At 43.6% G+C, this 19,632-nt stretch overlaps 1 protein-coding gene across 9 annotated transcripts in view; it reads left to right on the forward strand.

Annotated features, from left to right (window-relative positions):
* LOC124297114 (Down syndrome cell adhesion molecule-like protein Dscam2) overlaps window positions 1-19,632 on the forward strand; it is a 116,446-nt gene that overhangs the window by 40,191 nt on the left and 56,623 nt on the right. For all 9 annotated transcript variants that reach the window (XR_006906533.1, XR_006906534.1, XR_006906535.1 and 6 more), the window contains exons 2-3: window positions 15,250-15,597; window positions 18,920-19,084. Coding sequence is in view for 6 of the 9 variants with exons in the window: in XM_046747763.1 (XP_046603719.1) it covers window positions 15,250-15,597; window positions 18,920-19,084 (513 nt within the window). In the remaining 3 variants the exon portion in view is untranslated. The remainder of the gene's footprint in view (window positions 1-15,249; window positions 15,598-18,919; window positions 19,085-19,632) is intronic.

Below are 19,632 nucleotides of genomic sequence, written 5' to 3' on the forward strand. Positions count from 1 at the left end.
CGCATGCCACGAAAATTTCCCGAAACCTACCCACGCAGCAATTTACAACTTCAGTTTGGTGCTCTCAACTTTTCCTCTGAAATAATAAAGCCTGGTGTACACGTGGAACGGTCGGGCTTCTGTTTGCGACACGGACAATTTTGCAGGTTGGAATGAACTTCTCACTCACACCTTAAAACGGGGCTCGAAAGCGCGCTGATGTCAGAACGAGGGCTACTGGAGAGCTGTTGGAACATAAGGAAAACAGGGAGGTCTTTTTATGCTGCGACCCCCTATAACGTCGGCACACCGCAAGCTCCAAAGCTGCGAAGCAACCATATTGCCACGTAGTGTTATTACCGGGGGCACAAAGTGTCTTATATCTTCCATCCACCACCGCCTCAGGCTGGGCAATAAAAGAAAATTTGCAATAATGAAATGGAAACGTCTGCCTCTTGCTCTTCGAACGCTTCTGCCTACGCACTCGAAAATTTCCGTCTGATATAGCTTAGGTAAACAGAATAGTATTCAGAAACTGTGCTTTGAAAAGGATATTCGATTTTTATCGATCAAAGTCTGATATTAAACGCTGGTCAAAGTAACGCTCGAAAGCATATTTTTCCACTGATGTTCACTAGATGTTTCAGCCTTCCTCCAACAGCGAATAAGACACACTCACAAAAGGCTGAGAACTTTTCACAGAGCGTTGAGTTTTTTCATATTTCAAAATTTATTTCCCTCACGATGTAGCTCCAGCGTTAGTGTCACGGACCGGTAAAGCCATTAGGTAAATTGCAGCCGTACAAAGGAAGAGAGTCGCAAGAGATAATCATCTCTTGGAGATGGAATGGAATAGAACAAGCCAATTTACGTGTAATAACGGACTGGAATGAAAATATTTCGCATTTGAATTCCGAGTCCCTGGAGGGATGTGAAAAAATCAAATCCAAAGAACGGTGAGCTCGCGCGGAATTGGATAGACTCTGAACTGAAAGAGAACATATTTTGCATGCTACGGTACCACCACGGTGGTCCTACCGTGCCAGGCAGTAATTACCACGGACACGTATACACCAGCAGTAGTCGTTAGTACTGGCAGCGATGGTAATCTATTTTACTGACGGAACATGATAACGAGTTTCTAGCTCCCCTTTTCTGGGGATACAGTGTGCAAAAGATACCGAAATAAAGAGATAAAACGAACGGAGTGAAATGCAAGAGTACCGGGGCAGGGTACGTGCTGTCTGATTTTCAACCTTTTACTTGCCTAGGCATTCCGTTTTCGACGAGTCGTCCAGAGAGGGTTGTATACTTTTGTTCCGGTATCTCTCCACCACGATCAATTAGACCTCCAAGTTTACCAGCAGCATCAGGTATGTCTGTTCCTCTGTATACCACCTGCAGAGGGTGAAAGCGTCTTCCCACTGAAATATGTACCGACCAACACAACTTTACGTGTGTGTACACCGGCTTCCTCTGCTTGTACATGGTACGGAAACTCCCCGTTGTTTTAGGAATTTAGATTGCGTCGTTAGAGGTGTCGCTCGACGAGTACTGAATTCCAACTTTGATTGGAAGATTGATTGTTTACATATACCTATCGTTCCAGGCTCTAAAGGAGTCTGGATTCCACGGACAGGAATCCGCCGGCAACTATCACTCAATCAATTCATGGATTCCATCGCCTTCAAGAAGTTGCTCGAACAACCAACCAGAAGTGAAGCTTCCGTTTTTTGCACGTTTTACTATCGACGTGAGATTACGACTCGTTTCCGCAGTTTACGTCAAACTCAAATTCTGTGTAAGCTCACCAAGGTTTACCTATCACTCATTCGAGAATGAACCAACAGTGACCATAAGTTCCAGTATCCAACGACAGCATTTTTACATCACTCTTTCAGAGAATTATGTCCCATACATTCTCCTTGTCTCATCGTGATAAATTTCTCACGGACATGAAACAATAAACCCCGTCTATGCATGTGTGTCAGGCAAGATGTGTACGAAGACTGTGATGTCAGGTCGGGTGGAATAAGCCTTTACAGTTTTACGGCTGAGGTTGAAGGCTGTCGTAACTGAGCGTAGTCTTGTTGGCTCGTTGCCGGTAGCGGGATAACAGGAATTTTGCAAGGGTGACTGTCCGAGGACGCGCAAGTGTCATGGTGTCAGGTTCGTAGGCTCCGCTAGTCCATCCTTATCTACGAGTTCCAGATATTGCTGATCCTGCTCTCCTTCGCTACCTTCCTGAACGTACACACGCTTAAACTTACACAAAACGCGGAATCAACCCAGGGAAACCTTTCTCAGACGGATCCTGTAACTTTGTTCGTGTTCGCTAAACTGGGATACTATAAAGTACAGTGTAATTATCCCTCGGCTTGAAACTTTATGACTATAGCTCCAATGCGAGAACCCAAGTTTGACGTGTACGATATTCCTACTTCCACTCGATTCCGTACGCATCATCGCATGTTGACTGATGCATTAGAAGTATCGGATGTATAACTAATTTGGAGATTGCAAGTGTGGGACTGACTTCATGATCTTCGAAGACTCAAAACTTGCCCTAAAGTATCTTAACACGAGCGAATAAACATGGCCAAAGCTTAATGACAGTTGGTGAAATCAATTCAAAGGATAAATGGCAGTGAAAGTTGTACAATTACTGGTTCCAAGTTGAGGAGGCGGTTTTTCGGACGTCTGAATGACGGTGGCTGCCGGCTGACGATAAGATAGAAAATACGGTAACGGGGAAAGGGTTTTGGGACGTGACTAGAGCTGACTGTTGTTTAAATAGCGAAACAAAGTCTGCACGAATAAGCCAGGTTTGAATCGATTCCTGGTGTGAGTTCTGCTGGAGTTCGGTTGTACGTCTATTTGGAAGTCTGGAGGGGTATGGCACTGTAGGTACAAAATGAATTGAAGATTCCAGTCACGGTTCTGGGGGAAATGAGACTGTATCTTAACAGCGAAGTGAAAGGGAGAGAGTGACTGAAAGGGAAGTAATGAAAATTAAATCGAGCCCTGCAGACGCGTCTTAATTATTGAGCAAGTGCCGCGTCTCTACAGGACGAAGGCATCGACGCGCGCATAAGTCGATCGCGCCTTATTGATGGAAGAGGAAAAAATAAAATAAAAGTCTGTTTCATTTGGCGGGAGTGACTGTTTCTAATTATTGAGAGGTGCGTCGGGTGTAATTGGAGACAATTTATATTACCGGGACTAATGCGCCTGTGTTCAAGGCGCGAGTGAATTGGATGAAAAAAGTACGCGTAAGAGAAATGATGATGGCACTAAGAAGCCGTAAGGCGGTCGATGTTTGATTCGATTACATCAGGGAAAAGTAACTGCCAATTAGGAAGCGAGGAGGCTTCCGTTTCCTTTCCGTTACTCCTCGCGCCTCGGAGAGAGAGGAAATCGAGTCGTTGCTTAGCGAATGAAAACATGCGAAGCCCGATAAATAACTCAATTGTTTTTCCCCCGGTTTTACCGTTCCAGCTCAGTGAGGGTCGTCGACGTTCGTTGTGTTGCAGGTGGTGTGTTCTTTCGAAGAGTCAATATTTGCCGCCTGTCAACGGTTCGGGGCTTCTTCCTTTCCTCTCTTCCTGCAGCGGAGCTCCTTTTATACATCTTCCCTTCATCTTCCTACCTCTGTCCGCACCCTTCCTTTATGCCCTGTTCACTTCCACCAGGATCCGAGTCCAGACAGGGTGGATTTTAATGGAATACCTTAGTAAAAGGAATTTGATAGCATACTAGCTGGCTCATGTCGTTACTTTGCAATACCTACCATTTTTCACCGAACTGCATTTTCATCTTCAGAAATTCAAAATCATCGTCTGTCAAATGCTAAGTCGAATGGATTTCATTCGTTAATCTTTTTAAGAACTGTTTCAAGTCTACATATAGGACAGTATTTTGGTAAATTACATGCAATATTCGGGCACCAATCATAATCCTACCAACGAATGATGACGTGTCGTTGATTGATCCAATCAACCATTTACGGATTTGGAGGCGAATTCATTTCTGGAGGACAAACCTCCAGACATGTCGAAAAGTGTCAGTATGGACTTGACAGACCAGTGTATATACAAGGATCCTAATTTCCTTTATTTCTCAAAACAAACTGAAATCCGTCCTTTATATCCATTTCCAAGCATAACGATCATCGTTAATTGGGAAGAGAGTCAAGTGTACTTGGTGCGTTCACACATATTGTAAAATGATCCTAAGAGGGGAGCGTAGTTCTAGGATGATCTAACGAGAACGTTAACGGAGTCGTTGCCATAGTAAAGAGAGGATCGTTGTGAAGCGAGCGGAGAATCATGTGCACGAGTACAGAGGCTGAGCTTCATCAGAAAGGGACGAGGAAAGAGGGATGAGGTAGTAGAGGAGCAACAAGAGAGGTTGAAGGGAGACGGAACGAGGGCGGTGATGGAGGTAGCGGAGGCTGATGCTGAGACGAAGACGTAGACGGAGACGCGTCCTCTTGGGAAATCATCGATGTCCTCTGCTCCTCGTTCCCAGACATCCCGTTGCCTAATACTCCCAGGTATATATAGCAGTGGCATACCGTACACATCAGCTTTCCGTATAACCATAAGCCCTAAACTCTACACCAGCACTGACACTAATGAGCTACAAGATCCGTGGCAAAATTACGAGTAAGGCGATCTGGTAACTAAATTGCTGATGAGCTGGCTCCTCCGAACGTATCCATATTATATAATGTACATCCATAAACTCTCATTCTTACTTTTAGTTTTCTCCATTGTCATCATTCCGAGCAGTTCGTACCGAAATCTGCAAATTTTTTCCTCATAGGAGATGTGAACTTATCGTCTAGATCGTCGAAGCTTTATTTGCAATAATCCTTGGTGTTCCATGTTGGCAATGATGACTAACAAGAATGAGTATTTCTTCATATATTCATCTTGCTTTTGTTCGTCGTCTGCACGTGTCAATCTACATGGCTTGCCCTGCTCCCAATGACAACGGGTCGTTGAGCTGCCTGGGTTCGAAGATCACAAGCGACCGTCACCCTCCCTTGTTGCTAGTAAACATTTTACGACAAGCTCAGCATCCCCTTCCTTCGTAAAACAAAGCCTTCATATCCGAGACCCCATAGGCCACAGAGGTCATAGCCTTCTCAAACTCTCTGACAACCTGACGAGCAATTTATCAACTGGTATAAGGAATACGCTGATTTGAGGATAACCGTCGCAGTCCTGTTACGATATCGCTTTCTCACAGCTGCCGTGAAATTTCTTCCGCAACCTCTTTGTGATTTCCCGTCAAGTCCTGAAAAATCCAATAGCACATGATTTTTTTTTAACATGTAATAATTAACAAACTTGCTTACCATTTTCCAGTTTGAAAACAGAAATTGAAATATTCAGGCTCTATCTTTCATCTTTTGGGTTAACAAGCTTTTCCTTTGTTCAGCATCACCACGGATCGAACCTTCGTAGTTTTTCCTCTCTATTTTCCCCTTTATTCTTTTTTCTACCTTCTTCTTCTTCTTTTTCTTCTTCTTCTTTTTATTTCATTAGTTGATAAATTTATGACATCCACGAAAGTCCCTTCATGTCCCCCTATTATTCCCGCAGGAGTACCCCTCGCCCTGAACTCGTGTGAAGCTGAAAAGCCAAATACTTTCGTCGACGTGGTTATATAGTATATATACGTAGTTATATAGGTATATGTACGAACCTCACTTTATGCCCCAGGTAGGGACAGAACCATTTCACAGGATACAAAATTTAGGACAAGGTCGCCGATAAATTTTTTTACCAACGATATACCCCATTGGACGCGCGACGAAATTTGTTCCACTTGGTAGGCGTTGGTGAATTGAAACACACATATACTCGGCATTTTCATTGACACCTGAAGACTTCTTCCCCTCGTAAAAGATTCGACAAAACGCAGGAAGCTTACGAATTTCGGCAGTGCCGTCTTAGAAAGTAGGGAACACGTGCGTAGAAAATGAAACGAAAAACATGACGCGAAAAAGATTGTCGTTCACTTGACTCACCGATGCCTACCGTGGTCGTATAGCCTTTGTCACACGCGTATAGGCACGGCGTACACGCGCACAATGGGACAGCTGACAAAAGGCAATTGGGGCCAATAGGGTAGTGGCGTGTACTGGTCAGTCCGAGAGTCCGGTGGAGGATTGAAGAGGACAGGACAGGACAAGCGACGTGACGCGACGCGACGAACGAGAGGCCTGAAGAGCAAAGTGCGGCTGCATTGATTGCGGTCATTGTTGCCGGACGCAAATATGCGTACTCTGTCCCATACCCACTACTCCAGACGGTTCCATTCACAAAATATGGATGCCAAGCCTGGGTCACGGGTGTCATTCGGCGTATACACAATGTTGTATATGTACTATATATGGCTATACATATATAGTGGACGGATGGATTGCGCTCTGGCCTCTCCGCGCCTAAGCCAACGATGCAGAGCGGGGATCAAACGGGAATTGAGGGTTGGCGACGGGGTGATGAATAGTCGTTGAAGGTGACGATCTCTTGACCCATGGAATCTCCGTCCACACGTGTTATGCGAAAACATGTCAGCTGGTCCTCTGAATCACCGTCTCTGGTAGAATTCGTAGCAAGGATTGGATACGCGTTGTTTATGCGCTTCTGGTAATTATCACACGTGAGAAGTTGAACTGTGTATTTCCGAAAGTTCACTATCATTCGCTCTGAAACCGAGACGATGTGTCTATTCTGAAAAATATCCAAAAGCCCGGAGCTCGGCCAACATTCGATGTTACCGCTTGGTATCTTCACACCATCATCATCGTCGATTTCAGCATTGAAAAGTGCAAATAATGTGAAATTGAAAACCAAAGCAAGTTTTCGAAATAGTACGCAGTATCCTGTACGTAGTACAGTAGAGTCTTAAAGAAAATTTCCAAACAATCGAAAGTGCGCAGAATTCAACTTCGTTGTGAGCCGTTCATCGCGTCGACGTGAGCGCGTTAGGGACTTGAGTAACGGAGTTCATATAATTGTTCTAACCACGATTGAAAGGTAGTTATCAGTTTCTCCATCGTCTGATCGTTTTCCGCCCATCTCAGTGAGCCATGACTTTGCAGATGTGAGAGAGTTCGCTTCTCGCACCCACACCGACGGCTCCGACGTCTGCTACACCCCGTTGACTGTGCTATACGACTCCTAGAGGAGATGGCGTTATAACTGAGTTATAGAGCTGATCGCAATCGAGCCCCATTCACACCAGACCCCTCGAGTGCCATGTCTCGCGTTTTCAGTAAAATGTGGACGGGGTTCGTCCGCGATGGTATCGTCTCGTTTGAAGGGTCGCTGCTAATAGCATCTGCTCACATCCCACACATGCCACCAAATGTTACGGCCGTCCTGCTAATCCCACGAACAAGTTAATAAACGATTAGTTGTTGGTTGGACAGTGATTGACTTGGTCCAATATCAAGAAAAAGTTCCTTGACACCTCGGAAAGAAAACGGAATCCGCCAGTAGTATTTTTGTTTCTATTTTTCTCGCGGCTGACCTGAGGCTGAGTAGCAGCAGGTATTTTAATAGTTTTGTTGAAACTGCTTCCCTACGTTGTCTGTATATAAACAAGATTATGGATGGATTTTTGGGCCAGTTGCTGATGTTTGTAAAATGTCTATTTATGTTCAACGTTTTGATGTTTTTTTTTTTCTTAAGCTGCAGCCATACAACGGATGACAATGTTGACGAAGACAAACTCTCGCAGAGGGCGTATATATATACCTGTCTCGGTAATCTCCATATTATAAAAAGCGTAAGCGCTTTCAATTTCTCGAGAAGTAGCGGCGGGAGGGAGAAAAGATAAGAGGAACCTGGAAGCATTTTAGAGGGTGTCCTTGTCGTCTTCATTTCCTGGACGGTTCCCCGTCCTCTCGGTTAGCCATTCTCTCATCTCCGTGACACCGAGTACTCCAGAGTCACGACCTCCGGGCACCAGCCGCCCTCGACTCCCCTCAGCGTCGACCCTGTTCTCAACGTCGGCTCGACATTTTAAAACATTCTAAAAGCCAGCCAAGTTTTGAAATAAAAACGCCAACCTCCGGGGCTGTATTTGCAACTCTACCAACCAGCGGTACCGGCTTTGTTCCTCAGGGGCAGCAAAACGCTCCGAACTTGGAATCAGTTAAAAGCTACTCCCAGACTTTTGAGGAAAATGAGAAAACTACGCGTAGCTTCTACCTATTACCAACCGGACGACTATATACGTATCAATGTGGACAGAAAAATGACAAAGCAGCCCAGGCAAACTTTTCCTACTGATCTTGCACGGATGAAATCTGTCTGTCTGTGAACTCCAGTCATCCACTGAAAAAGTAAAGTTGGACCATTAAAAGAACTGTGTATCCATCGCCTATTGTTTGCATATTACAACAATACGGTGAATTTACTTTCAACAAATTTCTTAGGTAGTAGACAAACATTGGCAATAAATCCATCATCCTCTCGAACAACCAGACACGTGGAGCAGGTGGATCTTTTTTGTTATCATAAAAAGCAAAACTGAGCTGTGCAAGCACGTATAATGTATGCGTTGGACAAACAACCACGGGATCTGTCGGTGGGCCGATCCGTCTGGGACAAATCACCACCACAGAATTCAGTTTGAATTTCGAGGCAGGATGCAGCTACAGATTTATAGATCAGTGCACGTGTTTCGCAACCTCCAGTGTTAAGTCTGCTGACTTGTTAAAAAGATTGTCGTTTTTTCTTCTACCAGTTTGTGTCACGTTATACGCAAGTTATGCGAGTGGTGCATTTTTTCATGCCACTAGTTTTTCACACGTGAAGCAAACGATATGAATTTGTGTTAAACATCTTTTTGAAATAAGAAAAAGGAGATAAAAATCAAACGCAAGTGTACGAAGACAGCGATCATACGAACGCCATACAGGCGGACACGCTTCGCGTTATCGTCAAATTGAAGTGGTCGAAACTCGTAGTCGAAAATAGAGATAATTCGGAGTACAGGTGAAGATTTGAAGCGGGTGATTAGTCACGAATTAGCAGGGTACTGCTGCAGACGGTACTGTGGGGGCATTGTTTCCTGAAGTAGATAATCGCCGGTCCTCACCGACACACAGGTGAGGGTAACAAAGGGTATCGACCCACGGGGCGACGGCTCTGCGACACTGCTGAGGCATGCATCTTACACTCGTTTACGTCTTGAGCACGTCTTGTGCCAACCTGCATACGATAGCTCTTTCCGCCTTCCCGAGTATTTCGGCCTTTCCCTCATTTGCGAGAGCTCGAGTCGTCTGACTAGCGTCCCTTGCTTCGCGGCCCATCGCATCTATGGACCCACTTTGTTCGAAAGACATGTTAATACTTGCAAAGTAACGACCTGGTAAATAGTCTAGGCCGGATTTGTACGCACCAAATGGATTCGCTCGAGACTAGTTAACGGATTTTAACAACGATCATCACCCATGGTCTTCCTCATTACGGTGCGCTGACTGTCCCTTGTATGACGTCAAGGGCAGTTTGGAGCCGATAAAGTCCAGATGTACCTAAAAATAGTTCCCTTCATCCGATTATCACATATTTACATTACAGAGAGTTAGATGAAGCTTCCGTATACCTATAAACGTTACGTCAAGGTGGATGGATAGAAAGGAAACGAGTAGATTATTAATGCAAGCTCGATATTCACGTGCCATCTTCCAGTCTCGGTTTCGCAAGGAAGAAAGAGAGTGTAATTAATTGAAAGTAAACTCTCTGTGTAAACTCGACTGGTACGCGTCGGCGACCAGGCGAAGTGTATTCGTCGTTACGTCGATCCACGATTGATGCCGAGCAGCTGGGACGCGTACTACATCCACCGACTATATACCACCTGCCATTTTCTCTCAGGATCAAGTAATTGCCATCTTGATTCGATCGGCAAACACTGTCTCGTAGGCACGAACTGCCACCGTTATACCCGCCCATCTACTACCCAACTACAAACCATCCCCAGTCCCGTTCTCATCGTCCTCAACTCCAAGTTCGCAAATTCAATCTTACTATCCAACCAAATCCAGCTCACTATGTATACGCTAGGACCCTGTCCCTATCCTGCACCCACCCACCTTCTGCCATTGAGTTTGCGGAGTTTCCATTCAAAGTTATGCCTCCAGAATGCCGAATTATACTATACATTTAGCGCGACAGGGTCACTCTGGCTCACTGACCTCGCGCGAGCGATTCACTTCCCAGACTTTAACTTGGTCATACTTTGTCGTCCTTGGAATCCAAGTCAAACCGAGCGCTGGTGCTGGATGTCGAGGCAACGATCCACTGTTTCGGTTACAACTTGTTTAAGATGTTCATAGACTGATCAGTTTGCGAAATTATATCGTAGGTAGGTTGAAGCATGGTCAAATCTGTCAACAACGCTGAAGAGTACCTCATCTTCGTTCAGACTAGCGATAAATTATGGTTGATAATGAACTCAAAAGCGTGTTCCTGAACTGCAAAGAAGAAAGTATCCAAACTAATTTGGAGTTGAAAAATTGATAAACAATTCACTTTTTTTTTCAGCGAAATTTGAAACGATTTTATTTTGCAGTGGTTAAAAAAAATTGATGCCTAGGTTGAAACAGGTACGACGAAGCTCGGATCATTGAACGGCGATGTGATGTTGGATAAAATCAGAATTGAAAAAATCCTCTGGGGTATGTGGAGAGCAGGAATCTGAGCTGTGGGTCGCAAGACGGGATGGCATTTATGAATAATGTATTCATTCCGTCAGCTAAGGGGAAAATTCTAGGAGCAGAGGTAGAAGAGAGAGAGAGACAGAGAGAGATTGTTCCAAAGAGAAAAATGATCTAATATAACGTATAGTTACGTACATCAGGCTAAATTTATACTTCGAGCGAAAAGAAAATGTCAACCTTTAATGATAACCATTTGACAAAAATTAGTGGGAGATTTTTCGCCAGTTGAGATGGATTATAATTGGAAAATGGAAAGACTACGAAAGTGCATAAAGCAGCAGCATACCTCTGCATTCTGATAGAAAGCAGCCTCTATTTGCATTTTGGCCGGAGCTTAGCGTACCTGAATTATGTAACCAATCGGCTGTGCCGCAGAACCGTTCGCGTAGGTAAGCCCTGGTAATGCAATTAATAATAATTTGCCAGCCGGCGTAAGCCTTCCCGATTACCAGGCTTACTCGACCGAAATGATAATTGCAATCTATTGCCTCGCTTCAATGCGCTCGATAAAGAACAGTTCGACGCTTGCGTTCATTTTGAACATAAATTGGAGGCGGAAGGATCTTTAATAGCTATTGATTTTTTTTCTCTTATTCGATCTTATCTGCGCATATACTTTATATGAAACATTAAAATGAATTTTGAAAAGAAGAATTATTCGGGCGTAAAATTAAGAAAAATGAGGTAACGCCTCGCGAGACAAGAATAAATTCTTACCTCGACGAGAATCAATTCGGTGGTCGTATAAAATCATGCAAACAACACCCGGTGGCAACGTTGCCGAGAACTTTATCCTCCAGAATTGAAGAATAACTCGAAGTAGCCTCATCTACATCGAAATGTGTTTCGGATACTGCCTTCGGCTGAAAAAAAAAAAAACAGGTAGCGGACCGTGAAGGTAGAGCGAACAAGGCGCGAGGTGGTTTAGGATAAGAGGTCCTATCCAGGACCTTGTAGGTTTGGGGCTTGGGGCATCCTGAGGTTCAATGGAAATACATAATTGATAAAGGATTGCCAGAGAGCAAAGAAAATGACGGTGCGAGAACGAAAAACTCCAGGCAGCTATTCAAGCCATCCGCCATCGAAATTTTTCCATCCCTGTCGGGCGTTGGTATTGCTAACGCAATGATTGAATTGCGATGAAGAGGAAAAAAACAAAAAAAAAAGAAAAAAAACAGCACCACTCGGAGTTCGTTTATTCGTTTTTCGGTTCATCCTGTTGAACTCGCGCCATTGTCAACCGCGAGTTCCAACGTCGGAGCTCTGAACAAAACGAGCACGATGTCTATCAGGGTAGACATAAGTAGCTTGGACAAGGAATCGAAGAGGGTTTCGGAGCCGGCAGACAGGGCGGGAAGAAACGGAAGGATGGATGATGGATGAAAGACACAAACGAGAAGGACTTCGCGTTGGGTTGGAAGTTTGATCAATCATAGCCTCCGGACTGATTATACGCCGACTAACGTTCTTCTTGGCGAGTAGAGAAGAGAGCGCGGCGGTGTAGAAAGAAAAAAGGGAAACGCGGAGAGAGGGAACGGGAAAAAAAGAACCGACGAACAATGCCAGACACCCGTGACAAAACGAGCCCCAATTAGAGCTGCCGCTCCGTTTCGATCACCCCGCGATGCTGTCCTAATCCCAACGCACGGTGCGTGGAGTTAAGGTGTTACAGTGTTCTGCAAAAAATGTCGGGAAAAATTGCAAATACAATATTTTAGAATACAAGTGAAGGAACATTTTCCGGGAAAGATACGGATGCCTGTCAATTTTGCAAAATTCACTCCCTGTGCGACGCAGGCACTTCGATACAAGATAGGCACCGCCATTTGATATTTCTACACGAGCTTGACAAGAGACAGAAGCCTTTGACTCCACGAATTTTCATCCCCGTCTCTCGCCTAATTCGAGAATCGAGCTTTTCACTTTCTCGTTCGCGGCTCCCTCAGCCGATGGGATCTTATCTGATTGCGAGGTTTCTCCCCCTCGTTTTGCGGGGGTGAGACCAACCCTACACCCTTGCCGAAGAATAATGTGATTTGAATACACCGTAGAACGGGACCGATTACTGGAGACCGCTGTTTTACGAGACCCAGACCCTGTAAACTAGAATCTGGGGCACGACCTTTTTCTCGATGAATTGTCGAACTGCGTATCCGGTTTTCAAATGGGATTTCAATTGTCCCGGACACGACCGAATTACGATCGTTTGAGTATCCTGGTTGAAAAATGGTATTGGGATAAACATTCAGCCAACAGATGTTTCTTGTCGACTCAAGGTGATTCGCCAGGATAAGTTTCATTTACCTCACACGGTGACAATGATCTGCCTTCCAACAACTTCCTCCTCGCGAATGAATCAGTGGATTTCCGTTTTAAGTATACGTACTTAATCATTTTGACGCAGGGAAATTTACCCATGTATTGTACAGTAGACGTACACATCCTCGGACCCTCATCTCGATTTGGTCGCAGGTTGTTCCCGAAGGGTTTTAGGACAATACCACTCACCTCCTTTAATGACTCGTGAAATTGTCGGTGAAAAGTATCCTTATCTGACAGGAACTCACCGTCGCTGTGTGGCACAATCTGTTACAAGCCACATCACTTCAGCTTCAACGACTTACAAGTACAACATATTAAACATGGAAACTGCGACGGTTTAAGTGCTGCAAAAAATCACTCTTTTCACGAAGTCGATTTTTAACTTCCGGTTCCTCTATTTTTCAAGATAAAAAGGAAGTTATCGTGATCATCCCGAAAATGAAAGGTTTAATTCACAATAGACTTCGACGTTTCGAGATCTGGAAAATCATCTCCGACCATTTTCGGATTGACAACTGTGTCTGTGTGTGTATTTATATATGCGTCTGGTCAATTTTTTTGTCCGACGATACCATTTGGCTTTCATCGGTTCACTACTTTTTCAATTATGTAAATAACAAAATTCCACAAACCTAATATCTTGAGAACGAATGAATGGATTCAAATGAAAATAGGTACGACAAATTTTTTTGGTTCGCTGATCACGAATCCAAGGTCATACTTCCAAAATTTGTAATGGTGGATCCATTGCAGTGGTTCAAAATATAAAAAATAAAAAATCGTCATAATTTCATGTAACATGGTATCTGAGTGATTTTAAATCGTTAATCAAAAATCTAAATTTCTAGTTCCAAATTTAAATTGGATATTATTTCTTTTTTTTTTTACTGGGCATAAACTTGGAACCTGCAGTGCGAGAACGGGAAGCTCGAGAGCTGGCTCATAGCCAGCCCAAAACCGCTTGTTTTCCTCGTTATTACGTAACGGCGTTTGCAGAGAGGAAGAGAGCGCGAGAGTTTGACAGGGGTGCAGGGGGACGGGGGCGAAACAAGCCTAAAACAAAATACCGGGGGTATAGCGACACCATAAATCTCTGCCACCTCGCTCTCTCCTTCTCTCTCGCTTTCTCATCTTTTTTCGGGGTTGAAAAATATACGGTCCAGGTATGAATGTAAATGACGTACGATTAATAACCTACGAAAAAAGCACGCCGAGTTCTAATTAATGACAGTGGAGATTCGGATAGGTACATATCGCAACTGGAAATAAATTTTCACGAACAAAAAAAGATGGACGAATGTGTGTATTTTTTTTTTTTCGAACCCACGGTGTTTCCGTTATGGAAAACACCTGTCGGTCTAACTTTGTAATTATTTTTCGAACAACGAAATTTTGCAGATTTATGAAACCCATTCAAGTTTATTTGTAACTCAGACAAAAATAAAAAACTTGACAATACTTTATTGAAAGAAATGAGTTGCCATAATTTTTCGCTGTATAAAACTCTTGGAAAAAGATGAAAGAAAAAAAGTTGCTCTTGTTCTAATCCTTTTGGTTCAAACCGAAAACTTCTCTTTCCTTTACAAAAAAAAAAAAAAAAATCATTCAGTCAGCGTTGAATTCTCTATAAACAATGCTAAAGCTCGGCTCAACGCTTTGAAGTTTGAAAACGTTGCCAAAAGGCATAGAACGAGTATAATTTATCACAATCAGCCTTAAAGCCTGACGTTCTCTAAGGCTGGCTAAACCACCCCCCAGCCACCCGTATCCAAACCCAGACAAGCTTTCAAGGGATGAAAAAGCTGCTCAAACTTTTCGCACCAATTAAGATAACCGAGATTTTTCAACTTCTCGGCTCGCGTTACGTCATCCCCTTAAATCGCGAATCGTCATTTGCATTATGCACACGAATCTAAAGATATAAAGCTGATGCCAGAAGCCAAGTGGAATAATTCGCAATCAGTGATGTTTTCACGCCCAAGATTGTGCGATTAAAGAAAAATGTCAGTCACTACGCTTGCCTGCTCCTTATTTTCATGGAAACGTCAAACTTGGTACATCTATAACTCTAACTTGAAGCTTGATACTTTAAAGTAAAAGCTGATCCCTGTGCACCCTCTCGACATGTATGTGTCTAAAAAATTCCCTTCACACCCTTGGAAAGACTTCGACTAACGTTGGGTTATTATTTCCGAATACAGCAGGGGCGGCGGCGGCGGCGACTTTGGTCGGTGGCTTTGACGCTCATCTTCGAGGACCGAGTTTCCTCATCGAGCCCCAGTCAAGAATTGAATTCTCAAACTCAAGTGGTGCCTGGCTCGACTGCGCAGCGTCCGGAAGTCCGCTACCAAACATCGATTGGGTTACAGCCGACGGACTTCCCGCCAGTGACGTTCCCGGTGTCCGGAGGGTACTCAGGAATGGCACCCTCGTTCTACTTCCGTTTCCGGCCGCGGCCTACAGGCAGGATGTACACAGCACCGCCTATAGGTGTGTCGCCAGCAACACCGTTGGCAGAGTCTTGACCCGAGACGTTCAAGTCAGAGCCGGTGAGTCCTGCTTTGATCTTCGCCATTTTAATAGCGACAGATTTCAGGGAGAGACTTTTTCCCCGCGGAAATACCACAGCTTCGAAATACTCGAGCAGCTGTATTATTCTGTTCGAAAGTCTGCAACGCATTGTATCCCCTTGAGAAGGCTGCAGGTAATTAAAATTGTCAGACGTTGATCATTTATCATATTATCATAACCGTGAGCTACGAAGATTTTTGGTATATACGCAAAAACGAAAGATACCGGAATCATAAGCAAATGTTGGAAAATTATTGAAAATCTCGTAGATTTGAGCGATTTTTATCTACGATGGCTACTTTTGCTCAGAAGATCATTTTCTACGAACTCACTGCAAAAACTTTTTTTTCATCATCTTGGTGACCTTTAGTAACTAATTTTACAACATTGCATCGTTGTTGGTTACGATCTGTAAATGGAAGTATTAAGTTTGCTGTTGAAAAATGAGAAAATCTGTTTTAGGGGCCATGAAGAAAAATAGTTCTCTGAACAAAATGAGCCATTGTAGAGTGTAATCGTACAAATCTACCCAATTCTTCAGAATGTTGAAATGATTTGAACAGGGTCATCAACATTCGACATGTGAGCTTTTGTTTACATTTCGAATATTTGTTGTTTCTGTATTTTCAAAAAAATCTTTGTATCTTACGAATACATAACAATTTGACAAGTACTCAACGCGTGACTATTTCGTAGTAAAATAATTATCAAAGATTCTTGATTTTTGGCCATCTGTAACCCCCTCAAGATCGAGGGATCCACATAAAAGTCAACCTCACGTGACCAGAATCAAAATGATCAAGTTGAAATACTTTCGAAAATATATTTCAATTATCACTGGTCAGCTACCAAGCTTGAAGGATACTTTTCGTTTGGTAAATCCTATGAAATAGCCAAGGGAAGTTTTCGGTGCAACGATAGATTTTGCTGACCATCCACTTTGGCAGCCATTGGAATGAATATTTTCAGGCTGTGACAAAGCGATTAGAAAACCAGCGAGTCTCTACGCTGACCCAACACCAGCAGCGGGAAGCGGCGTAACGGGGAGCGGGTTAATTACCTTTTTTAAAACGCAATCTGAATGCAAATCCGGACCGCCTGTGAGCACGCTCGAGATTTCCTGAACCAAATGCCGCTTTCGTATATAAACTAGATTAAGAAGGGAGTCTAGTTACGATTATAACTTTATATACTTCATCCCCCGCGGTTCTTTCAGGGTATATTTTTGTTCTTTAATTCTCTGATCTTGGCGGTCCGCAGATTCCAGAGGGGTAATAATTGATCCGTGAAAACAATTGCGCAGAAATTTTCAACCGCATCTCGGTCAACGGTACATTGAAAATTCTCTGGAATAGAAAACCGAGTTCTCGCATCGATTAATTACCTAGACGTCAAATGGGAATGGTTAAAACGAACAAAATTTCATAGTATATACGGCTAGAGAAGAAATTTATGACTGCCGAGCTTTTAGCCCGTTTGATACATTCTTATTAGACCATTTTTCCTGCAGCGCGAAAAGATTGCTCGAGGATATAAACGCCCCTGGCTAGCATCCAAGAATGCAATAATTATTTTTACCGGTGGGACAGAGGATTGGCCTCGGTCGAAACTCAATTTCCTAAAGCCATAAAAATATGTAGGAACATTAAGAGCTGGCAGTCAATGAAACGTCGTAAAAATGGAAGCGAAAAACAGCACATGGTACCTCGGATTAACGACTCCGACGTTTCGTACTTTTGCCCTCGTCCTTCCTTTCTCGGTATGGGAGCTTCCTTTTTCCCACATTTTTACAACGCTAACGCCGTAAGTAAGCCGGTTAGTCCGATTCTTTGCACGAATTTGTAAATTCCTATACATTGATCCTCTGATTGGTACCTCAACTCAAAAAATCATACGTCAAACGTGAGGTGGTTCCAGAAAAAAGTTAACCGCTGTTCACCGATTTCTGCGGAAAAAGATCTACGAAAGATCGAAAAATGCAAGAAACATATGAACTCCTACATTTTCAACCATTCTAAATCAATGTCGAAGCTCATCTTTCCCATTCACGGATATCATATTTTTGTATTTTACAAAGATCTCCGTCACTTACAAATCCAATAATTTGACAAATAGGTGCATAAAATATGAAAAGCATAAAGCGTATCGACTTCGGGTGAACCAATCCCCAAAAGCTCGAGCACAAAACATCATCCCTTATCAATACACCATGAGAATCATTTATACCCACGTGTAAATCCGTGGCGAAACAGAGACGTTGAAGATCCGTGGATGTGACGCTAATCCAGGACCAGAACTCGTACACGGTACGTATGCACCCTACAAGGATCCCTTTAGCGCTTCGAGCTCCGTTTGTCCTGGGGACTTGGAGGGCTGAGGATGGCGCAAGGTACAGACACAAACAACCGCCCACCAATGGTACGAAACCCAGTTCTGAACAGGAGGAAACACAGTAGCATTTCGAGCCCTGGATGTTCACTTGAGAGATGTCGTGGTATCGGATTCCTGGTAGGATCCCAGAGTGTCAGGCGTTGGTCTGGCCCCGTTACTGCGGCATCACGTCACACCGTGTTACCCCTGAGGGATCTGCCGAAGCGTCACTACCTCCCATTGTCTCTTTCCCTTCGCCTCGCTTCCTCTTTCACTGTACCCATAAACCATTATGAGATACATACACGTGGGTAGGTGCTTCTCGTCGTACCTGTGAGACGAACGAAGACGAAGAAGAAAAAAGACGGAGAATAAAAAACGACACACGACGACATACTTCCATTCTAGATCGAAGGACTTCGCAACGATGACGTTCCGACTCGGAGGAAGAGGACGGACCCGGAAATGGTTGGATCATGATTCAATCAGCCAGGATCCGCTGAACTGGACCGAACTATAACTTTGTTTCGTTAGGATATCGTAAACGTGTTTTTCAATTTACCTTCCTCCCTTTTCACGGATGAATTTTTCAAACGGGCTTTATCGGTGGGTGACCGGAGTGTCGAAGACGTTCGGTGTGCTTTTGAACAGAGCTTCTGCGCAAACATCTTGTCCTCTGTCTGCTTGCTTCGAGAACTCATATTCTCGGAAGCAATTACGAGATAAGAAATTGATGTATCAAATTATCAGTCGGCGAATCGTTGAACCGATTAAGTGATAACGGGAAGAGAGACACAGCTTTCTTGGTTATTCCTCGGGCTGTAAATCTGTCGCTAATTAATCCGAGGATTTCTTGGAAACTGTAAAATAATATCTTTTTCTTTTTCTCTCTCTCTCTCTCTCTCTCTTTCTCTCTCCGTCTCTCGCCAGTCGTCGCCCAGGCCTACAAGGTAGACGTCGAAGTAATGGGCGGTGCTTCCAGAGGATGTACAGCTGTTCTACGCTGCGTTATCCCGAGCTTTGTTAAGGACTTGGTTCGCGTTGTCTCCTGGCTCCAGGAACCCTCCTTCTATATCTACCCTTCGCTCCAAGGAGGTGAGTATAACAGCTATTCCTAATCGTACCGACAATTTTCGACACGTTTTACGAAACAATGACGATAATCGTCATCAGATTTCTACCGCAATTTTCAAACTGCTTTTGCTCAACTCAAGGTACAATTATTACCAACACTTTAACGACGATACTTGGTACGGGGAATTTCATACAAATAATGTCATTTGTTCACGGTGAAGAATTACGCGGTGAAAAGAAATATATATATATATAAAAACAGGAATGCGGGTTTTAAACATTCAGCTTTACGATTGCATCTAGTCAACTTATTTAAACCAGTAAACATTATTTAAAACTACTTTTGTTTTATCTTGATAGAAAGGCGGTATAATATTTGTTAATGATTTTCAATACACGAAGGGGAGGAGAGTAAAAATTATATCAAGGGTAAAAATCGTTTCATTTAATTTTTAATTCCTTTGTGCTGCCGAATTGTAGTACAGTGCAGGCAGAGTACAACAATGTTCTTTCCCACTCGAGATATTTCTCGTTCCTCGTGAAAAGCGTTGAAAAGTTGTAGGAAAATG

This window comes from Neodiprion virginianus, chromosome 2 (genome assembly GCF_021901495.1).
Source record: "Neodiprion virginianus isolate iyNeoVirg1 chromosome 2, iyNeoVirg1.1, whole genome shotgun sequence".
Classification (NCBI taxonomy): Eukaryota; Metazoa; Arthropoda; class Insecta; order Hymenoptera; family Diprionidae; genus Neodiprion; species Neodiprion virginianus.